Below are 19,707 nucleotides of genomic sequence, written 5' to 3'. Positions count from 1 at the left end.
AATTACAAATTAAGGAGCAGCTTTTTATTTATATACAATATATATAGTGCTTATAAAATTTGTATTAATGTAGCAAAAAATACTGCTTTTCTCTTTAAACGAAATGTCCCCTGATGCTCATGTCAAGTATAAAAAAATAGGGGCATGCATACTGTGTAGGACCAATGGCATCAAACCCATGAAACTTGAGACCAGTAGTGTCCCTACCAAAGTTGAAATCAAACCTACGCCCATAGACCCCATGTGAAATAATTGATTACCTTGACTAGAAACAATGTTGAGGTCAGGATAATTTTGTCCTTTATGTTATTAAATATGTTGCACTGTGGAATTCTGCTAATTCTGGTTTGACTTTTTGTCACAGATTGCCAAAATGGACAGAGGAAGTCAAAGACAAGTGTAAGTAACAAATATACAGTTTATAGATTGTTGACAGCTTTCTAAGATATACTGCTCCATTTACTTAATCTTTATCTTCCCTTTTAACAGTCCTGAAGAAATGCGAGAGTTGCTTCGGCAAATGCAGCGCACTACGGCTCTGCTGCTGGACAGAATGGAACACACTCCATCTGCTCCACCACAGTCCAGCTTACCTGCTACAACAACAGCAGTCCAGCCTTCTCCCACTGTCTTCCAAAGACTTTCCTCCCGAATGCCATCTTCATCACGGCTGCAGCATGCATCACCCTATAACACCCCACCCGCTGAATCAAGCCATACCACGCCTGGTCCATCTTGTCATATCCCACCTGCCCCAGCTTCTCACTTCCAAGCTGTTACACCTCGGCACACCGTTTATCAGCCCCGTTCTGACAACGTTCAGGCCCACTTGTCAAGGCTGTTTCGGCCTCATCATGGAGGAGTAGCCAGTGGGGTTAGGAAGAGGAAGCGGGAGACCCCCTGGTCACACACCTTCATTTGTTTGCCTGAGACACAATCAAATGTTATGCCCACAATGGAAGAGTCTCGCTACTATACATCTTGTGGATTGGGGAAAAAAAATGTATTTTTCCCACACAATGAAGGAGACCATTCTTTCATCAGTGAGCATCTCCTCTCTGCGTTCCCACCTCTTAGAGATGCTGGTGGGTTTGTCCTGGCCCGTGGCACCAGGGGAAAGATGTTAGAGGAGCTTCCCATACCACCATTGGGATACAGCCTGAATTATGTAAGGTCGGCTTCAACAAGGGCTCCCTTGTATATAATTCCTCTCCAGCAAAGCCTTACTCTGATGCCACCGCCAGTTGATGATGTAGGTCTCAACCATTACCAAAATGTGTGCCTGTTTTTTATTGTATGGACTTTCAACTTGTTTTTTTTTTTATACGATGTGCTTAGGCCCCAAAAGTGATGGAAAGGTGTCTCTCCTGCCAGTCCTTAATCCCTCTTTGTGATTTAGCTGACCATATCCAAGAATGGTAAAAATGACAATAAATTTTTCCAAAACATAGAGCATTAAAATTAGAAGATAACTGGTAATTGTGCAAATGATAAACTGTTCATTAGAGTAATACAGTTTAACGGACTCTTTAACTTTCCTTTGGTTTTCTTCTTTCTACAGTACACAAGAGGAATCAAGAAATGACACGTATGGCCCATGCTCATGTCAAAATCTTGAAGAATAACGTTTAAGTTAAACTATTTTTTCTTAGTGACCCATACTGTTTTTGCGGGTGTGGGTTTCACAGAGAAGACTTGGATGAGGACCTAGCCATGGCTATCCAACAGTCTTTGCAGGTCAGTTAATGTTTGTAAAACAAGCATTAAAAATTGCCACTACTGTCCTGATAATCCAATCTTTTCTATAATACTTTAATTATTTTTTTCCTACCTTTTCAGCACCAAATGTCACCTGTGCAACAGTAAGTGTTTATTGGGTTAACTTTAGTAACAGACACAAGGACAAAATGCTTTTTTAAATGTTAATCTGTTTTGTTATTTTTGCAGGCTGTCAATAACTGTTATTGAGGATGAGGTTGAAGCAGCTTCCGCTTTGATGAAGTAAGTATCCTGATCCTGACGTGTTAAGTCTTGGTTATTACTTATTTCACCTTTGGAATAAATTAAGTATTTTTGAATTTGAGTTTAATTGAATTTGAATTATATTTTTGTATTTATGTCTTTCTGTATTTTCTTTGCTGTTTCCAAAAGGTTTTTTCAAATTCTCTTTTTATTTTTGCAATACAACTCAATAATATCAAAATTCTTAATTTCAGTCGATACAATATAATTACAATATAGAAATAAACAGCATAAAAGTGGGCACTTCTGCTAGTCTTTCGGAGGCTTCTATGCTGTTTTGATATAAACAGCAAAGAAGCCTCCGAAAGACTAGCAGAAGTGCCCATTACAGATAAGTGAACAAACTTATGACAACTGTTTTGCCATGTTTATAAAATTCCTCCAATATACCCTTTTAGAAATATTTCCTTCAATTGTTTGTAAGTGTTTGGTTTTCTCATTAACTTTCTGTAATGCCAACATTACAGTAAGGTGTTCAAACCCAATATCTATCACTTTTCTGATCATTGTGTGCTTTAATTCTACTTTTTATAGCTTTTAATATTGTGTTTTCTTGTAGTCACAATGAGTACTCAGAGCTGCACCTTGCTGTTGAGGTTGAAGCTGTTGGGGCACCTCAGGGTGTTACAAGGTATGTAATTTGACGGAAATATATTCTGAGTATTATGTTAACATCCTTAAAGCTACAAATATCTGGTATTATAGTGCTCAGCAGCACGTCTGGGAGCAGGACACGGTGGAAGTGTTAGAACTTGTCACCGAAAATGAAGGAACAAGCCAGTAAGTTTTATGCACAGTTGAATTTATTCCAAATATTAATAGATGTTTTTTGATTGACTTACCCATCTCATTAGTTTTTATCAGATACCTTTGCCGAGATGACCCTTGTATTGTATATTCTCCACACCTCAAAATAAAAATTAATTTAAGATTTGTTTCAAACAGGTCTCCCGATTTAAAGACGGTGCTTGAAAGTTTAGAACAAGGTGTTCAGAGAGGGTCAGCCCCCATCCACAACTGCATAAATGTGTGCCGCGAGTTCCTACTGGAAGGTTCTTTTAGAGCTTTTCGAAGAGCACACTTCAATCCCCTTCATCATTTAAATATAATGTTTGTTGATGGCGAGAGACAGAGTGAGGGGGCTGTGGACGACGGTGGTCCCAGCCGCGAATTCCTGCGACTCCTAGTTGCAGCACTACGAGATAGCCGCTACTTTGAAGGGCCAGAGGGCAGCAAAAATCTGTCACTGGTACACCGGGGTAGGTAGCAATTAATAACTGTTTAAACATGAAGTTCTTAGGCTGTAGGAGCCATTAGGTGTTTAATTTATTCTGGGAGCATTACTTTGATGATAAGACATTTTTGTTTTTTGATTTGTCTATGTTGCAGGCGTAGAGTTTGGTGACTATAAAATCATTGGCCAAATGCTGTCCCTGGCCCTTCTCCAAGGAGGAGTACGGCCCTCTTTTTTATCTCAAAGGCTGTATACGCAGCTATGTCGGCAACAAACAGGCCCAGTCTCATTGGAGGAGGTTGGCGATTGGGAACTGCGTCAGCACCTTGAAAAAGTGGGTTACACAATTTTTGTGTACACACACACACACACATATATCTATATCTCTCTCTCTGTATATATATATATATATATATATATATATATATATATATATATATATATATATGTGTGTGTGTGTGTGTGTGTGTTTGTGTTTTCATTAACACAGATAAAGGCTGCAGAAACCTTTGATGAAGCCCAGCGTGCTGTTGGGGAAGCCTGGCCGGCACTATGTACCCTGGGCTGTGCAATGTCTCTCCTAAACATGGAGAGCCGGCAGGCTCTTATTGAGGAGGCAGCAAGGGCCCATGTTGAGGGGCGCGTTAAACCTGCACTGGACCAGTAAGTAGAATCCCATGTACTGAATATTTTGTGTCAACAGAGATCCACTGTTAAGAAAGTATTGGCTTGTCTTTGTTGTTGGTATTTTTGACTAGTACTCGTTATACAGTGGTGTGCATACAGACTAGGTTGTATGCACACCATACTCCTTTGTGGGGGAGTGTTGGCCTAGTGGTTAGAGCAGCGCACTTGCATACAGAGAAGGATGCAAGTACCCGGTTCAATCCCCAGTGACGGCACTCTGGGTCCCTGAGCAAGACCATTAACCCCCGATTGCTCCCCGGGCGCCGCACATGGCAGCCCACTGTTCCCCAAGGGGATGGGTTAAATGCAGAGCTGAATTTTTCCATTGTGAGATCAATAAAGTAACTATTATTATTATTATTAGGTTGTCAACAGACAATTAATGTGCAATACAAATGTCTTAATGTTTGGCTAGGGACACAATACATTGAAGTTATTAATTGTGGCATTTACGTGTTCTTTAGACTAGATCTTTCAACCTATATTCTGCCACAGTTCTGTTTTAGGCTGATATGTTAGCACTAAGGATTAAACAGACTTTTGACTTTCCCTGTTCATGTCTGAAGGGTGTGTGTGGGGAAGGGAGACTTCAGCTCTCTAGACTTAGACTGTCATGTTGCGTCTTAAATATGCATACTGTATTTAATAAACCAAATCAGATCAGAACATGGCTGGCTCTGCTTCTGCAGTAGGAGTAGAGAAAGTAAAATCTGTGCTGTGTGTTTATTCTATAACAATAACTTAGCTGGCAGCAAAATCTGTGGTATTGTTCAGAAGAAAAATTTAACCCTGGAGATTTTTGCCAATTTACAAAAAACTATTCAAACCTCTAAATGTAAGCTCTGTGAGGAAAACTTTGGACCATATAGATTGGCTCGGCCCCACCCTGTGCCGTCCCACTGCAGTCCCTGCGTGAACAGAGGTGGTTTATTTTAATTTATTTGTATCAACAGCAGTAGAATAGAATGGTGTCGACAGGCAGGAATAGGGTAGCACCAGTGTAAAAGGGGCTAAGGATGGTTAAAACCTTAAGCAGATGTTCTCCGTCCTGTTTCTCCAACGTCTGGATGAGTAGCAGGAGACAGATTCAGCTCTCAGTCTGCCTTTATCTGTTTAACCTGTGCTTTCTTGACCCATGCTGACTGGAGTGATAATACATTTTTCCTCACAACTTCTCTATACGCAATTGGGCTGCGTTACATAAATCGCCCCCAGTGAATGGTAATGCATCAAGCTTTAAAGCCCCAGACTTTGGTTAAACCCCGGAAACCAATGCCTTATATTTAAATATTGGGTGTTTTAATGGAAAGTGAAGTATTGTTAATGTTTATGTCCAAATATGCCTGGGGTTTGAAATATACTTATGGGCCAGTCTTTACAGTTAAATTGTTGTGCAAACCAATTTTTAATAGCTTTTATACATGTCAAAATATTCTTTCCTGACAGGCTCATTGAGGGATTGGATTGCCTCAAGGTCGCTGAGGCAATGAGGGCCCACCCTGACATCCTTCGCCCCATCTTTGTTTCTGGACATGCCCAGCTCACAGTCCAGAGCATGATGACCCTTTTTGAAACAGTCTTCTCTCCACCTGGCAGCAATGCCTGGAGAAGGGAAAATCTGACACTCACCTTTTGGAGGGACTGGCTTATTGAAGTTGGCGGTATGTTGGGATATACATAATTGCTTGGTTATATACAAACTTTCAACAAAAGTAATCAAAAATTGTTTTTTTTTCTTCTTAGATGGTTCAAGAGCAGTCACCCTTCAAAAAATATTGATTTTCGTTTCTGGAGTGGAACAAATCCCTCCACTTGGCTTCCCCCACAAGCCTCAAATTGAGTTTCTACACACCCCTCTCGAAGATGGTTCCCGGCGGCGCTATCCGGAAGCCAACACGTGCAGCGTTATTTTGAGGCTTCCGATTCATGAGACGTTTGACGACTTTGTAGATTACATGGAGTCAGGCATTTTGCAGTCTCCAACTTTTGGTTTTGTTTAGTGTGTGTGTGTGTGTGTGTGTGTGTGTGTGTGTGTGTGTGTGTGTTTCTTTCATTTTGAAGTTTGCCTTATAGGCCAAAGGATATCGTTTGTTCCAAAATAAAGTTAAAAGATTTGTTCAGAAAATCAGGCTCTGACTTTTTCTAAAATGGTATTAAAGGTAAATTCTAACAATATTAACGTGACATTCTCCTACCTATGTTGTTGTCCCTCCAGCGTATCCTAGGTCAATAGTATTATCAGTTTTTAAAGGATACATTACTATAAAACCATCGAACAGGAAGCAACAAAACATAGTGGCATGTTCAGCCCCAATCGTCATCATTGCGTCCCACGAGATTATTCTGTTAAAAGTGTGTCACTAGTGAACAAGCTAGTTTGGCCAGGCCTCAAATTAGAATGGGACAGAGTTGGAAATGTGAGCAATAAGCATTACTTGCTCTTTTCTTTTGACATAATTTAACTTATGGGAGTGGATTTATGGTATGGTTTTGTACCATGTGTTTATTGAAAATAAATTTATTTTTGTGAAATTGCCTGTTATCGTTTTTTCAGAACTTGAATTTTAAAAGTAATTTTTTATCAAGCATTAAAAATTACAACTGACTATATTAAAGTGAAAGGGAAGATTTACTTTTTGCAAATCCTGACTTTGTGCTAAACCTAGAATGCTTTGTATGAAATCAGATGTTATTTATCCTAAAACTTTGTAGGGAGACCCCAGAGCCTCTGATTTAAAAAGGGTGGCATTTTGATCATTTTAAACATCAAAATACAATATTATTGTGGCCTATTATTTAAGTGAACGCTTTTTTATAAATTATGGGTTGCATTTTGTTAGTGTCCTCCAAAGATAAGTATGTATTGACAGTTGATAATATAAATGATCTTGACAAAACTGCACCAAGTTAGCGTCCATTGGTTTATTACGCCCTCTAGTGTCTGAAAAAAGTTTTGGTTAAGCTACGATTAAACAACCCGGCAATCCAGACAGTAGATACCATGTAAAGCACTTTGAATCCTGCCAGTGCGAGCACACATTTATTCACGGGCCATAGGCGGAGCCCTTTGGTTTTATTTTAAAGTTTTAGGCCTATAAATGTACCTCTCCCCCCTCATTATTATCCCAAAGCTATTTGCGCCAGGCCCCCTCCTTCCTGCTTTGCTGTCCTAATTAATGCCTGAAGTAAATACCACGAGATTCGTGGAAATCTAAACATTTTGGAGCTATTGATAATGATAAACCAACATTTTAGTATTTTTTTAAACAAACACTTAGACAACAGAAAATAAAGTTCCACTGTTTGTAATGGCGAGGGGAACAGGCAACAAAGACCAACGACATGAACCAACGACATGAACCAACGACAAGGACCAACAGCATATACCAACAGCTGAGAGCAATGACATTAACCAATGACGGAAGCTACAGACGTGCAGACAATTACGTGAACCAACAACAGGTGGCAACATCATAAAACAACTGCAAGGTGTAGGTTAGTTTACTGCACATGAACTGGCAAGATCACAGTGACTTAGCAACACAATAGCAGATAGACATGTGCAACCTAGACATATGCAACGGCTACATGTGCAACATAGATATATATAACATAGACATGTGCAACATAGACATATGCAACGGCTACATGTGCAACATAGATATATATAACATAGACATGTGCAACATAGACATGTGCAACATAGACATGTGCAACATAGACATATGCAACATAGACATATGCAACATAGACATGTGCAACATAGACATATACAACAGACATGTGCAACATAGACATATGCTACATCTACATATACAAAAAATACATGTGCAACTTCTACATATGCAGACAACACATATGCAACAACAACACAACATCTAGACATATTACATCTGCAACATAGACATATGCAACATAGACATGTGCAACATAGACATATGCAACATAGACATGTGCAACATAGACATATGCAACATCTACATATACAACAAATATGTGTGCAACTTCTACATATGCAGACAACACATATGCAACAACAACACAACATCTAGACAAATTACATCTGCTTATTTTTGGTACAATCGGAACCCCATATGAAGGTGAAGGTCCTGCCAGTCTCTGCCTTTTTGGCGTAGGCTCTGAGAATCTACGATAATCTTGTCTGATTGAGTTTTTTTTTAATGCCAGTTTACCAATGGGTTTATAGGAATAAAAGTGAATTGTGTGATACGTTTGTCATTTGCTGTGTGTCAGAGGAAAGAATGACCATGTTCAACAAACTAGGGTGGAATATTTGCCTGCTATCTGAGCTGAGGGCCCATTTGGGCTCAGGCTCCTCTTATCACAAAAGGCAATGGCTCTTGGCTCCACTCAACAACTACTGTTGGCAACGTGAGGGACATGGACGATGGTCATTGAAGACCAGTTGCTAGCTTCCAACCCCCGTGAGTGGGGCCTTTGTCTTGGCCCATTGTTACTCATAAGGGCCGTTTACACTACACTTTTTTAACCGAGCTGAGACCAGTCCGAGCTCGGTAACCGAGATAACTCTTGTGTGTAAATGGTCAGCAGACTGAACCAGACCGCGCTAACGATAACCGGACCGCGCTAACTGCAGACCAGTTCCCTAGTAGGTCTCGGCCTGGTTTTTTTTATCCCGGTTCCCTGATAACGAGGAGCGCATGAGCAGACCGTGTCATGCCCTTACAGTCAGCTGACTGTCAGCGGGTTTCCCGGCGTGTCTGGATGCATGTCCCGATTCACACTCCATTCAGACAAATTTCAGACATTCATAATAATACTAGCTTCCTTACCGTGCCACACAGTTTCCAGAGATGATTCTGCTTATGAACCTCAGCGTCTGTTGTTGTTTCCCGCGTCTGTAAATCCTTATTAGATGTTTGTTTGTCTTATCCACGTCCCAAAAGCCGCCTCTGTCTAACAATAACATCCTGAATGTGACGGGTGCCGCCATTTTGATTTGCTCGGTCCCGCCTTCAATCCCAGAGAGCAGTAGTAACGCAGATCGCCACTAGGAGGCGAGGAGCAACCAAGGAACCATAACCGAGATAACTCCTGTGTGTGTAAACGGTTGCATTTATCTCAGATAACTGGACCAAGCTCGGACCGGTCTCGGCATGGCTCGGTTTTTAGGTGTAGTGTAAACGGGCCTATACTTACCTGGCAGGGGAGATTTCATGATCAGGAAGGTGAATCTCCCAGAGCGAGGCTCAGCCATTGCACTCTGGCTGTCCTGACCTTTGCGAATTCCCCAAATGTGGGAATCTCGACTGCATAATTTGTGGTAGTGGGGGACTGCGTCCGCGCTCTCCCCTGGTGTGTTTGTTTATGAGAAAAGAGTTGTTTTTGCATGTTCCTTCTGCCCTGATTAAGTCCAATTGGACTGTGTTTACTGACTGCAAAGCAGTATGTTGCAGTTTGACAAATTGTCTTGTTTCTCTTACATATGTGCGTGAGGAAGCAAAAGTTACCAATTCTTATTGAATGTGCTATTCCTCCCTGAAAGAAATAATGAGTAACAGTGACACCTAGTGTTTCAAATCGCAACAACATCCTTAGGTTAAGCATAACATGTTATATTCTATTTCGGGGCCGCTCCTTTTACTGCCTTCCATGTTTTCAGGCTGCTGCTCTTTTGTCAAGATAAAATATTAAGTGCTCCACTCTGTTTTGGGCAACCTGGGCAATCTCATAAGATTGGCTCAGGAACCAGGAAATAGACACGGGCTACAGTGCAGCAAAGTAGTTTTGTACTGTATCTCTGACTGTGAGAGGACAAAAACTTGACAAAAACTTTGTTGATGGAGAAGACCGATTGTTTATAAGGAATCTTCCTTCCATCCTGGTTGACAAATCACAATGATTTAGGTTCGTTTTACAGACAATGTCTCACTTATTGCACCCTTAAAGTTAATCTTAATATGGACATTTCCTTATTTTGTTTCATTCAGTGTCATTATGGCAGGCACACATCACATCCAAATTGGAAATAGATGTCAACATTTCCATCAGGATCCTACATAACCATGTGAGCATCTGTGAAACGTTGACATTAAGAGGCCAATCCAAGGTTGACCTCATAAACTGAGTCACTCAAATTAACGATACCATTGAACAAATCCAGCAAGCCCCACCAAATGGCAGAGCACCAAAAATTCAGGTAAACTCCTGTTGTTCCTCTCCACGGAAATCTTTAGTAAAAGGCGAAAGATTTATACGATCTGAAGGGAAACAAGAGTGCATGTCCTACTGCTGACCAAGTGCCCACTGCTTTTGTCATCACAGCAACCGGGCTAACGGTGCGATTAGACTGAGGAACTCATTCAAGTTTCAAAACTGTAAATGACTTGACTTTGTTTTAAGAAATACATTGAACACCTCACACAAAAATGAGAAAACTTGAAAAAAGTAAAAAAAAAAAAAAAAACAGAATTGCAAAATAAATCAATGTTGACGCAATGCATTGTGGGAGCGGGGCAAAACTGGCCATTCTTCTATATTTGTCGAAGCGCTATATTTTCCGTTTCGTGTAATATAGTTTACGAATGGAAACGGTGTGTACTTTTGTATAATGTACCAAAGCCATTCCGTTTGTGTTAGCCTTTGACAGTTATTAGGAGACGCAAGAGTAAGTGTCTCACTAGGAGGGTCTCCTGCCTGTGCACCGAGCGTTTTTACGGACTAACAAATAGGGGAGACTAAAAGATAATTTCACATGTTTAGAATGGAAGAAGATACTACTTGCACCCCAGATGGGACTTGAACCCACAATCCCTGGCTTAGGAGGCCAGTGCCTTATCCATTAGGCCACTGGGGCAGGAAGCCAGTAGGAGTCAGTCTTTTCAAGCACAATACGTCGACACAAAAGTCTGTTTGGGAAAATGAATGTGGGGGGGCCCCTTTCACAACCATTGTTGCCCTGAAAGTCTGCCAGCAAAGCACTGGCTCCATCTGAATAATAGCTCCTTAACATCTGACGGTATCAGTAGCGTGGATTCCACTGTACAATGGATAGGTGCTTCAGACTGCTGTGCTGAATTCAGACAGCAGGGAAAGATAAAGAAGAGCACAAGTGCAGTGTCAACTCTAGAAGACTAAACAGGTTGCGGAAGAGTTTGTATAGCAGAGGATGGTTTCGATCCATCGACCTCTGGGTTATGGGCCCAGCACGCTTCCGCTGCGCCACTCTGCTTGCCTGCCAGTTGTGAAATGAACCCACGATCGCTACCTCAGGAGGCCAGTGCCTCATCTATGAAGGACGTCTGAAGGTGACAGTCCTTTTGAGCACAATATATTTCTGTCTTTTTGCTCCTTTATTGTAGCTACTGTTTCAGGCTCCTGGTAAGCAGAGTATAGGCAAATTATTTTCTGAACGCACATTTCGTTTGTGTGTGCCACGTTGTTCTCCGCCTGCCAGAAACAGTGGCCGTTCAGGGTTGCACCAGTCTGCAGTCGCCTCACAGCAGAGAGGGGTAGATAGCACAGGCCATCCCTATGCTTACATCGTCGTTAGCTAGCTAGCGACATATGCAAAATTGGATACGATACAGAGAAGATTAGCATGGCCCCTGCGCAAGGATGACACGCGAAAATCGTGAAGCGTTTCCATATTTTTGCAAAGCAGTATGTTGCAGTTTGACAGTTTGTCTTGTTTCTCTTACATATGTACTTGAGGAAGCAAAAGTTACCAATTCTCTTACTGTTTAAAATGTGCTATTCCTCCCTGAAAGAAATAATGAGTAACAGTGACACCTAGTGTTTCAAATCGCAACAACATCATTCCGCCGGCAGCCGTGTCCTCAACGGTCCTGCTGCCATGAAACCCACTGAATTTTTACTTAGGTTAAGCATAACATGTTATATTCTATTTCGGGTCCGCTTCATTTACTGCCTTCCATGTTCATCTATGAAGCCTCATCTATGAAGGACGTCTGAAGGTGACAGTCCTGCCAGTCTCTGCCTTTTTGGCGTAGGCTCTGAGAAGCTATGATAATCTTGTCCGATTGAGTTTTTTTCACGTCAGTTTACCAATGGGTTTATGGGAATAAAAGTGAATTGTGTGATACGTTTGTCATTCGCTGTGTGTCAGAGGAAAGAATGACCATGTTCAACAAACTAGGGTGGAATATTTGCCTGCTATCTGAGCTGAGGGCCCATTTGGGCTCAGGCTCCTCTTATCACAAAAGGCAATGGCTCTTGGCTCCACTCACCAACTACTGTTGGAGACGTGAGGGACATGGACGATGGTCATTGAAGACCAGTTGCTAGCTTCCAACCCCCGTGAGTGGGGCCTTTGTCTTGGCCCATTGTTACTCATACTTACCTGGCAGGGGAGATTTCATGATCAGGAAGGTGAATCTCCCAGAGCGAGGCTCAGCCATTGCACTCTGGCTGTCCTGACCTTTGCGAATTCCCCAAATGTGGGAATCTCGACTGCATAATTTGTGGTAGTGGGGGACTGCGTCCGCGCTCTCCCCTGGTGTGTTTGTTTATGAGAAAAGAGTTGTTTTTGCATGTTCCTTCTGCCCTGTTCAAGTCCAATTGGACTGTGTTTACTGACTGCAAAGCAGTATGTTGCAGTTTGACAAATTGTCTTGTTTCTCTTACATATGTGCGTGAGGAAGCAAAAGTTACCAATTCTTACTGAATGTGCTATTCCTCCCTGAAAGAAATAATGAGTAACAGTGACACCTAGTGTTTCAAATCGCAACAACATCCTTAGGTTAAGCATAACATGTTATATTCTATTTCGGGGCCGCTCCTTTTACTGCCTTCCATGTTTTCAGGCTGCTGCTCTTTTGTCAAGATAAAATATTAAGTGCTCCACTCTGTTTTGGGCAACCTGGGCAATCTCATAAGATTGGCTCAGGAACCAGGACATAGACACGGGCTACAGTGCAGCAAAGTAGTTTTGTACTGTATCTCTGACTGTGAGAGGACAAAAACTTGACAAAAACTTTGTTGATGGAGAAGACCGATTGTTTATAAGGAATCTTCCTTCCATCCTGGTTGACAAATCACAATGATTTAGGTTCGTTTTACAGACAATGTCTCACTTATTGCACCCTTAAAGTTAATCTTAATATGGACATTTCCTTATTTTGTTTCATTCAGTGTCATTATGGCAGGCACACATCACATCCAAATTGGAAATAGATGTCAACATTTCCATCAGGATCCTACATAACCATGTGAGCATCTGTGAAACTTTGACATTAAGAGGCCAATCCAAGGTTGACCTCATAAACTGAGTCACTCAAATTAACGATACCATTGAACAAATCCAGCAAGCCCCACCAAATGGCAGAGCACCAAAAATTCAGGTAAACTCCTGTTGTTCCTCTCCACGGAAATCTTTAGTAAAAGGCGAAAGATTTATACGATCTGAAGGGAAACAAGAGTGCATGTCCTACTGCTGACCAAGTGCCCACTGCTTTTGTCATCACAGCAACCGGGCTAACGGTGCGATTAGACTGAGGAACTCATTCAAGTTTCAAAACTGTAAATGACTTGACTTTGTTTTAAGAAATACATTGAACACCTCACACAAAAATGAGAAAACTTGAAAAAAGTAAAAAAAAAAAAAAAACAGAATTGCAAAATAAATCAATGTTGACGCAATGCATTGTGGGAGCGGGGCAAAACTGGCCATTCTTCTATATTTGTCGAAGCGCTATATTTTCCGTTTCGTGTAATATAGTTTACGAATGGAAACGGTGTGTACTTTTGTATAATGTACCAAAGCCATTCCGTTTGTGTTAGCCTTTGACAGTTATTAGGAGACGCAAGAGTAAGTGTCTCACTAGGAGGGTCTCCTGCCTGTGCACCGAGCGTTTTTACGGACTAACAAATAGGGGAGACTAAAAGATAATTTCACATGTTTAGAATGGAAGAAGATACTACTTGCACCCCAGATGGGACTTGAACCCACAATCCCTGGCTTAGGAGGCCAGTGCCTTATCCATTAGGCCACTGGGGCAGGAAGCCAGTAGGAGTCAGTCTTTTCAAGCACAATACGTCGACACAAAAGTCTGTTTGGGAAAATGAATGTGGGGGGCCCCTTTCACAACCATTGTTGCCCTGAAAGTCTGCCAGCAAAGCACTGGCTCCATCTGAATAATAGCTCCTTAACATCTGACGGTATCAGTAGCGTGGATTCCACTGTACAATGGATAGGTGCTTCAGACTGCTGTGCTGAATTCAGACAGCAGGGAAAGATAAAGAAGAGCACAAGTGCAGTGTCAACTCTAGAAGACTAAACAGGTTGCGGAAGAGTTTGTATAGCAGAGGATGGTTTCGATCCATCGACCTCTGGGTTATGGGCCCAGCACGCTTCCGCTGCGCCACTCTGCTTGCCTGCCAGTTGTGAAATGAACCCACGATCGCTACCTCAGGAGGCCAGTGCCTCATCTATGAAGGACGTCTGAAGGTGACAGTCCTTTTGAGCACAATATATTTCTGTCTTTTTGCTCCTTTATTGTAGCTACTGTTTCAGGCTCCTGGTAAGCAGAGTATAGGCAAATTATTTTCTGAACGCACATTTCGTTTGTGTGTGCCACGTTGTTCTCCGCCTGCCAGAAACAGTGGCCGTTCAGGGTTGCACCAGTCTGCAGTCGCCTCACAGCAGAGAGGGGTAGATAGCACAGGCCATCCCTATGCTTACATCGTCGTTAGCTAGCTAGCGACATATGCAAAATTGGATACGATACAGAGAAGATTAGCATGGCCCCTGCGCAAGGATGACACGCGAAAATCGTGAAGCGTTTCCATATTTTTGCAAAGCAGTATGTTGCAGTTTGACAGTTTGTCTTGTTTCTCTTACATATGTACTTGAGGAAGCAAAAGTTACCAATTCTCTTACTGTTTAAAATGTGCTATTCCTCCCTGAAAGAAATAATGAGTAACAGTGACACCTAGTGTTTCAAATCGCAACAACATCATTCCGCCGGCAGCCGTGTCCTCAACGGTCCTGCTGCCATGAAACCCACTGAATTTTTACTTAGGTTAAGCATAACATGTTATATTCTATTTCGGGTCCGCTTCATTTACTGCCTTCCATGTTCATCTATGAAGCCTCATCTATGAAGGACGTCTGAAGGTGACAGTCCTGCCAGTCTCTGCCTTTTTGGCGTAGGCTCTGAGAAGCTATGATAATCTTGTCCGATTGAGTTTTTTTCACGTCAGTTTACCAATGGGTTTATGGGAATAAAAGTGAATTGTGTGATACGTTTGTCATTCGCTGTGTGTCAGAGGAAAGAATGACCATGTTCAACAAACTAGGGTGGAATATTTGCCTGCTATCTGAGCTGAGGGCCCATTTGGGCTCAGGCTCCTCTTATCACAAAAGGCAATGGCTCTTGGCTCCACTCAACAACTACTGTTGGAGACGTGAGGGACATGGACGATGGTCATTGAAGACCAGTTGCTAGCTTCCAACCCCCGTGAGTGGGGCCTTTGTCTTGGCCCATTGTTACTCATACTTACCTGGCAGGGGAGATTTCATGATCAGGAAGGTGAATCTCCCAGAGCGAGGCTCAGCCATTGCACTCTGGCTGTCCTGACCTTTGCGAATTCCCCAAATGTGGGAATCTCGACTGCATAATTTGTGGTAGTGGGGGACTGCGTCCGCGCTCTCCCCTGGTGTGTTTGTTTATGAGAAAAGAGTTGTTTTTGCATGTTCCTTCTGCCCTGATTAAGTCCAATTGGACTGTGTTTACTGACTGCAAAGCAGTATGTTGCAGTTTGACAAATTGTCTTGTTTCTCTTACATATGTGCGTGAGGAAGCAAAAGTTACCAATTCTTACTGAATGTGCTATTCCTCCCTGAAAGAAATAATGAGTAACAGTGACACCTAGTGTTTCAAATCGCAACAACATCCTTAGGTTAAGCATAACATGTTATATTCTATTTCGGGGCCGCTCCTTTTACTGCCTTCCATGTTTTCAGGCTGCTGCTCTTTTGTCAAGATAAAATATTAAGTGCTCCACTCTGTTTTGGGCAACCTGGGCAATCTCATAAGATTGGCTCAGGAACCAGGACATAGACACGGGCTACAGTGCAGCAAAGTAGTTTTGTACTGTATCTCTGACTGTGAGAGGACAAAAACTTTGTTGATGGAGAAGACCGATTGTTTATAAGGAATCTTCCTTCCATCCTGGTTGACAAATCACAATGATTTAGGTTCGTTTTACAGACAATGTCTCACTTATTGCACCCTTAAAGTTAATCTTAATATGGACATTTCCTTATTTTGTTTCATTCAGTGTCATTATGGCAGGCACACATCACATCCAAATTGGAAATAGATGTCAACATTTCCATCAGGATCCTACATAACCATGTGAGCATCTGTGAAACGTTGACATTAAGAGGCCAATCCAAGGTTGACCTCATAAACTGAGTCACTCAAATTAACGATACCATTGAACAAATCCAGCAAGCCCCACCAAATGGCAGAGCACCAAAAATTCAGGTAAACTCCTGTTGTTCCTCTCCACGGAAATCTTTAGTAAAAGGCGAAAGATTTATACGATCTGAAGGGAAACAAGAGTGCATGTCCTACTGCTGACCAAGTGCCCACTGCTTTTGTCATCACAGCAACCGGGCTAACGGTGCGATTAGACTGAGGAACTCATTCAAGTTTCAAAACTGTAAATGACTTGACTTTGTTTTAAGAAATAAATTGAACACCTCACACAAAAATGAGAAAACTTGAAAAAAGTAAAAAAAAAAAAAAAACAGAATTGCAAAATAAATCAATGTTGACGCAATGCATTGTGGGAGCGGGGCAAAACTGGCCATTCTTCTATATTTGTCGAAGCGCTATATTTTCCGTTTCGTGTAATATAGTTTACGAATGGAAACGGTGTGTACTTTTGTATAATGTACCAAAGCCATTCCGTTTGTGTTAGCCTTTGACAGTTATTAGGAGACGCAAGAGTAAGTGTCTCACTAGGAGGGTCTCCTGCCTGTGCACCGAGCGTTTTTACGGACTAACAAATAGGGGAGACTAAAAGATAATTTCACATGTTTAGAATGGAAGAAGATACTACTTGCACCCCAGATGGGACTTGAACCCACAATCCCTGGCTTAGGAGGCCAGTGCCTTATCCATTAGGCCACTGGGGCAGGAAGGGAGCAGGAATCAGTCTTTTCAAGCACAATACGTCGACACAAAAGTCTGTTGTGTCGGGAAAATGAATGTGGGGGGGCCGCTTTCACAACCATTGTTGCCCTGAAAGTCTGCCAGCAAAGCACTGGCTCCATCTGAATAATAGCTCATTAACATCTGACGGTATCAGTAGCGTGGATTCCACTGTACAATGGATAGGTGCTTCAGACTGCTGTGCTGAATTCAGACAGCAGGCAAAGATAAAGAAGAGTGTATTGTCAACTCTAGAAGACTAAACAGGTTGCGGAACAGTTTTTATAGCAGAGGATGGTTTCGATCCATCGACCTCTAGGGTTATGGGCCCAGCACACTTCCGCTGCGCCACTCTGCTTGCCTGCTAGTTGTGAAATGAACCCACGATCGCTACCTCAGGAGGCCAGTGCCTCATCTATGAAGGACGTCTGAAGGTGAAGGTCCTGCCAGTCTCTGCCTTTTTGGCGTAGGCTCTGAGAATCTATGATAATCTTGTCTGATTGAGGTTTTTTTTATGTCAGTTTACCAATGGGTTTATAGGAATAAAAGTGAATTGTGTGATACGTTTGTCATTCGCTGTGTGTCAGAGGAAAGAATGACCATGTTCAACAAACTAGGGTGGAATATTTGCCTGCTAGTCTGAGCTGAGGGCCCATTTGGGCTCAGGCTCCTCTTATCACAAAAGGCAATGGCTCTTGGCTCCACTCAACAACTACTGTTGGCAACGTGAAGGGACATGGACGATGGTCATTGAAGACCAGTTGCTAGCTTCCAACCCCCGTGAGTGGGGCCTTTGTCTTGGCCCATTGTTACTCATACTTACCTGGCAGGGGAGATTTCATGATCAGGAAGGTGAATCTCCCAGAGCGAGGCTCAGCCATTGCACTCTGGCTGTCCTGACCTTTGCGAATTCCCCAAATGTGGGAATCTCGACTGCATAATTTGTGGTAGTGGGGGACTGCGTCCGCGCTCTCCCCTGGTGTGTTTGTTTATGAGAAAATAGTTGTTTTTCCGCCTTCCTTCGGCCCCGATTGGACTGTGTTTACTGACTGCAAAGCAGTATGTTGCAGTTTGACAAATTGTCTTGTTTCTCTTACATATGTGCGTGAGGAAGCAAAAGTTACCAATTCTCTTACTATACTTGACGCCATTTCGAGTTACGGTTGGAACAAAATTCGCAAAAAAACACAGAAAAATTGCCATTTTCAACGCCCTACTGTGTCGTCATGCTTTTTCTCCTACAAACACCGTTTAACTTCCAGTTTGTAGATTTTTTCACTCAATTTTCACTCTACGTACACAAATTATACATCAAAACGTAGGTATTTTTGTTTGGATTCAGGAAATGTAACCCTCATTGGTGTTGGACTTATAGATTGTTCTCATCACGCCATTTCAAGTAACCATGGTGAAAAAATTATCCAAAAGACACCAAACTTCAGCCTACTCGCTCAATTTTCACTCTACGTACACAAATTACACATCAAATCGTAGGTTTTTTTGTCTGGATTCAGGAAACGTAACCCACATTGGTGTACGATTTATAGATTTTTGCAAATCACCTCAGACCGGCAACAACCCCAAACCCTCCCCATTCATTTCCTATGGAGAGGTTTTGAAACACACGTTTTCATGATTTCTTTATGCCTCTATTCAAATATTTCCAGCAAAAACGCATAGATTGTCTTGTTCCTCGATCTGTTACGAAATAAACACAGGAGCAATTACGTCTCTACCATTTACGGTTCCCGAAAGATCAAGCGCTGTTCGAGGCAAAGTATTCCATTCTACATACACTCTGACTCACCTCTCTGCTGCAGACAGCCAGCCAGGGCCGGTTCCAGGCAAAAGCGAACTAAGGACTTGGGCACACTGCTTTATTTGTTACTTGTAAAAAACTTATTTATTTTTTACAAGTAACAAATAAATAAGTTGAACAACTGATATAAATGAATGATGATAAAGGAATTTATTTAACATGGTTTGTGACAGTTTGTATTCAGACATTTTAAGAAAACATTAAAATATTTAATGTATTGTTTATTAATTTATTTTATGTTAATACATAACCTCCTCCTTTTCCTGTCAAATCCTGCCACAAGCTTTTCGCTGGCTCTCCTTATTATTGAAAACTTTGCAATGTAACGAGAGGTCAGAGACATCCTCCATTGGGATAGAATGGCACCTTTTGACACCTACTGCATTGGCTGTGATGAATGTAGGAATCTGAAATTCACACAGTCGCTTTTTAACATATTTAAATTTTTCAGTGAGTATCAGCCATGAGTCACTTTTCTGTCCCATTTTGGATTTCACATTCTTTTCTATTGGCCCTTGGACTCCAACATTTTGGTCAAATGTTGAGTTCTGGGCCCAGATTTGGTGAGGCTTAGTTGCTAAAAGAGGCCAATCTGACCCATGGCCTTTGGTGAGCTTCGGTGACATTAAGTATTGGCACCCTATTTTGAGGCACTTCCCAGTACAGGATTTGGACCAAACTAACAGAGTACTATCACCCGGTGATACTGGACACAACCATTTTAGCGGCTAACGGTTAGCATGTTGCTAACCGGAAGTAGCTCTAGGAAGGTCTCACCA

At 41.9% G+C, this 19,707-nt stretch overlaps 1 protein-coding gene, 2 long non-coding RNA genes and 14 other non-coding genes across 17 annotated transcripts; 9 read left to right on the top strand and 8 right to left on the bottom strand.

Annotated features, from left to right (window-relative positions):
- Window positions 1-3,130: 3,130 nt before the first annotated feature.
- On the top strand, window positions 3,131-5,943 carry LOC118558817 (G2/M phase-specific E3 ubiquitin-protein ligase-like). Its single transcript, XM_036129382.1, has 5 exons — window positions 3,131-3,281; window positions 3,412-3,590; window positions 3,747-3,919; window positions 5,390-5,604; window positions 5,687-5,943. Exons 1-5 carry the CDS (start codon window positions 3,131-3,133, stop codon window positions 5,941-5,943), a joined length of 975 nt encoding a protein of 324 aa, XP_035985275.1.
- Window positions 5,944-9,116: 3,173 nt separating this feature from the next.
- On the top strand, window positions 9,117-9,280 carry LOC118558837. Its single transcript, XR_004928508.1, has one exon. It is a non-coding gene; the product is annotated as a U1 spliceosomal RNA (small nuclear RNA).
- Window positions 9,281-9,451: 171 nt separating this feature from the next.
- On the top strand, window positions 9,452-12,386 carry LOC118558821. Its single transcript, XR_004928492.1, has 2 exons — window positions 9,452-11,232; window positions 11,902-12,386. It is a non-coding gene; the product is annotated as an uncharacterized LOC118558821 (long non-coding RNA).
- On the bottom strand, window positions 10,092-10,204 carry LOC118558832. Its single transcript, XR_004928503.1, has one exon. It is a non-coding gene; the product is annotated as a U5 spliceosomal RNA (small nuclear RNA).
- Window positions 10,709-10,781, bottom strand: trnar-ccu. Its single transcript has one exon. It is a non-coding gene; the product is annotated as a tRNA-Arg (tRNA).
- trnam-cau lies at window positions 11,085-11,156 on the bottom strand. The gene has a single exon. It is a non-coding gene; the product is annotated as a tRNA-Met (tRNA).
- On the top strand, window positions 11,470-11,578 carry LOC118558834. The gene has a single exon (XR_004928505.1). It is a non-coding gene; the product is annotated as a U6 spliceosomal RNA (small nuclear RNA).
- LOC118558836 lies at window positions 12,280-12,443 on the top strand. The gene has a single exon (XR_004928507.1). It is a non-coding gene; the product is annotated as a U1 spliceosomal RNA (small nuclear RNA).
- Window positions 12,444-12,504: 61 nt separating this feature from the next.
- Window positions 12,505-16,703, top strand: LOC118558820. The gene is made up of 2 exons (XR_004928491.1): window positions 12,505-14,393; window positions 15,063-16,703. It is a non-coding gene; the product is annotated as an uncharacterized LOC118558820 (long non-coding RNA).
- On the bottom strand, window positions 13,255-13,367 carry LOC118558831. Its single transcript, XR_004928502.1, has one exon. It is a non-coding gene; the product is annotated as a U5 spliceosomal RNA (small nuclear RNA).
- Window positions 13,871-13,943, bottom strand: trnar-ccu. The gene has a single exon. It is a non-coding gene; the product is annotated as a tRNA-Arg (tRNA).
- trnam-cau lies at window positions 14,246-14,317 on the bottom strand. Its single transcript has one exon. It is a non-coding gene; the product is annotated as a tRNA-Met (tRNA).
- LOC118558833 lies at window positions 14,631-14,739 on the top strand. Its single transcript, XR_004928504.1, has one exon. It is a non-coding gene; the product is annotated as a U6 spliceosomal RNA (small nuclear RNA).
- Window positions 15,441-15,604, top strand: LOC118558835. Its single transcript, XR_004928506.1, has one exon. It is a non-coding gene; the product is annotated as a U1 spliceosomal RNA (small nuclear RNA).
- LOC118558838 lies at window positions 16,405-16,517 on the bottom strand. The gene has a single exon (XR_004928509.1). It is a non-coding gene; the product is annotated as a U5 spliceosomal RNA (small nuclear RNA).
- A 317-nt stretch (window positions 16,704-17,020) lies between the features above and the next one.
- On the bottom strand, window positions 17,021-17,093 carry trnar-ccu. The gene has a single exon. It is a non-coding gene; the product is annotated as a tRNA-Arg (tRNA).
- An 831-nt stretch (window positions 17,094-17,924) lies between these two features.
- LOC118558830 lies at window positions 17,925-18,088 on the top strand. The gene has a single exon (XR_004928501.1). It is a non-coding gene; the product is annotated as a U1 spliceosomal RNA (small nuclear RNA).
- Window positions 18,089-19,707: the final 1,619 nt, after the last annotated feature.

The sequence above is a fragment of the Fundulus heteroclitus genome, unplaced genomic scaffold (assembly GCF_011125445.2).
Source record: "Fundulus heteroclitus isolate FHET01 unplaced genomic scaffold, MU-UCD_Fhet_4.1 scaffold_162, whole genome shotgun sequence".
Lineage (NCBI taxonomy): Eukaryota > Metazoa > Chordata > Actinopteri > Cyprinodontiformes > Fundulidae > Fundulus > Fundulus heteroclitus.
This window is presented reverse-complemented; position numbering and strand designations above follow the sequence as displayed.

Excerpts from the sequence above, each read along its gene's own strand:
- LOC118558817 (XM_036129382.1), top strand. The coding sequence starts at position 3,131 with ATGTTTGTTGATGGCGAGAGACAGAGTGAGGGGGCTGTGGACGACGGT. Across the intron at positions 3,920-5,389 it reads GTTAAACCTGCACTGGACCA|GCTCATTGAGGGATTGGATT; the intron begins GTAAGTAGAATC and ends CTTTCCTGACAG. Across the intron at positions 5,605-5,686 it reads CTGGCTTATTGAAGTTGGCG|ATGGTTCAAGAGCAGTCACC; the intron begins GTATGTTGGGAT and ends TTTTCTTCTTAG.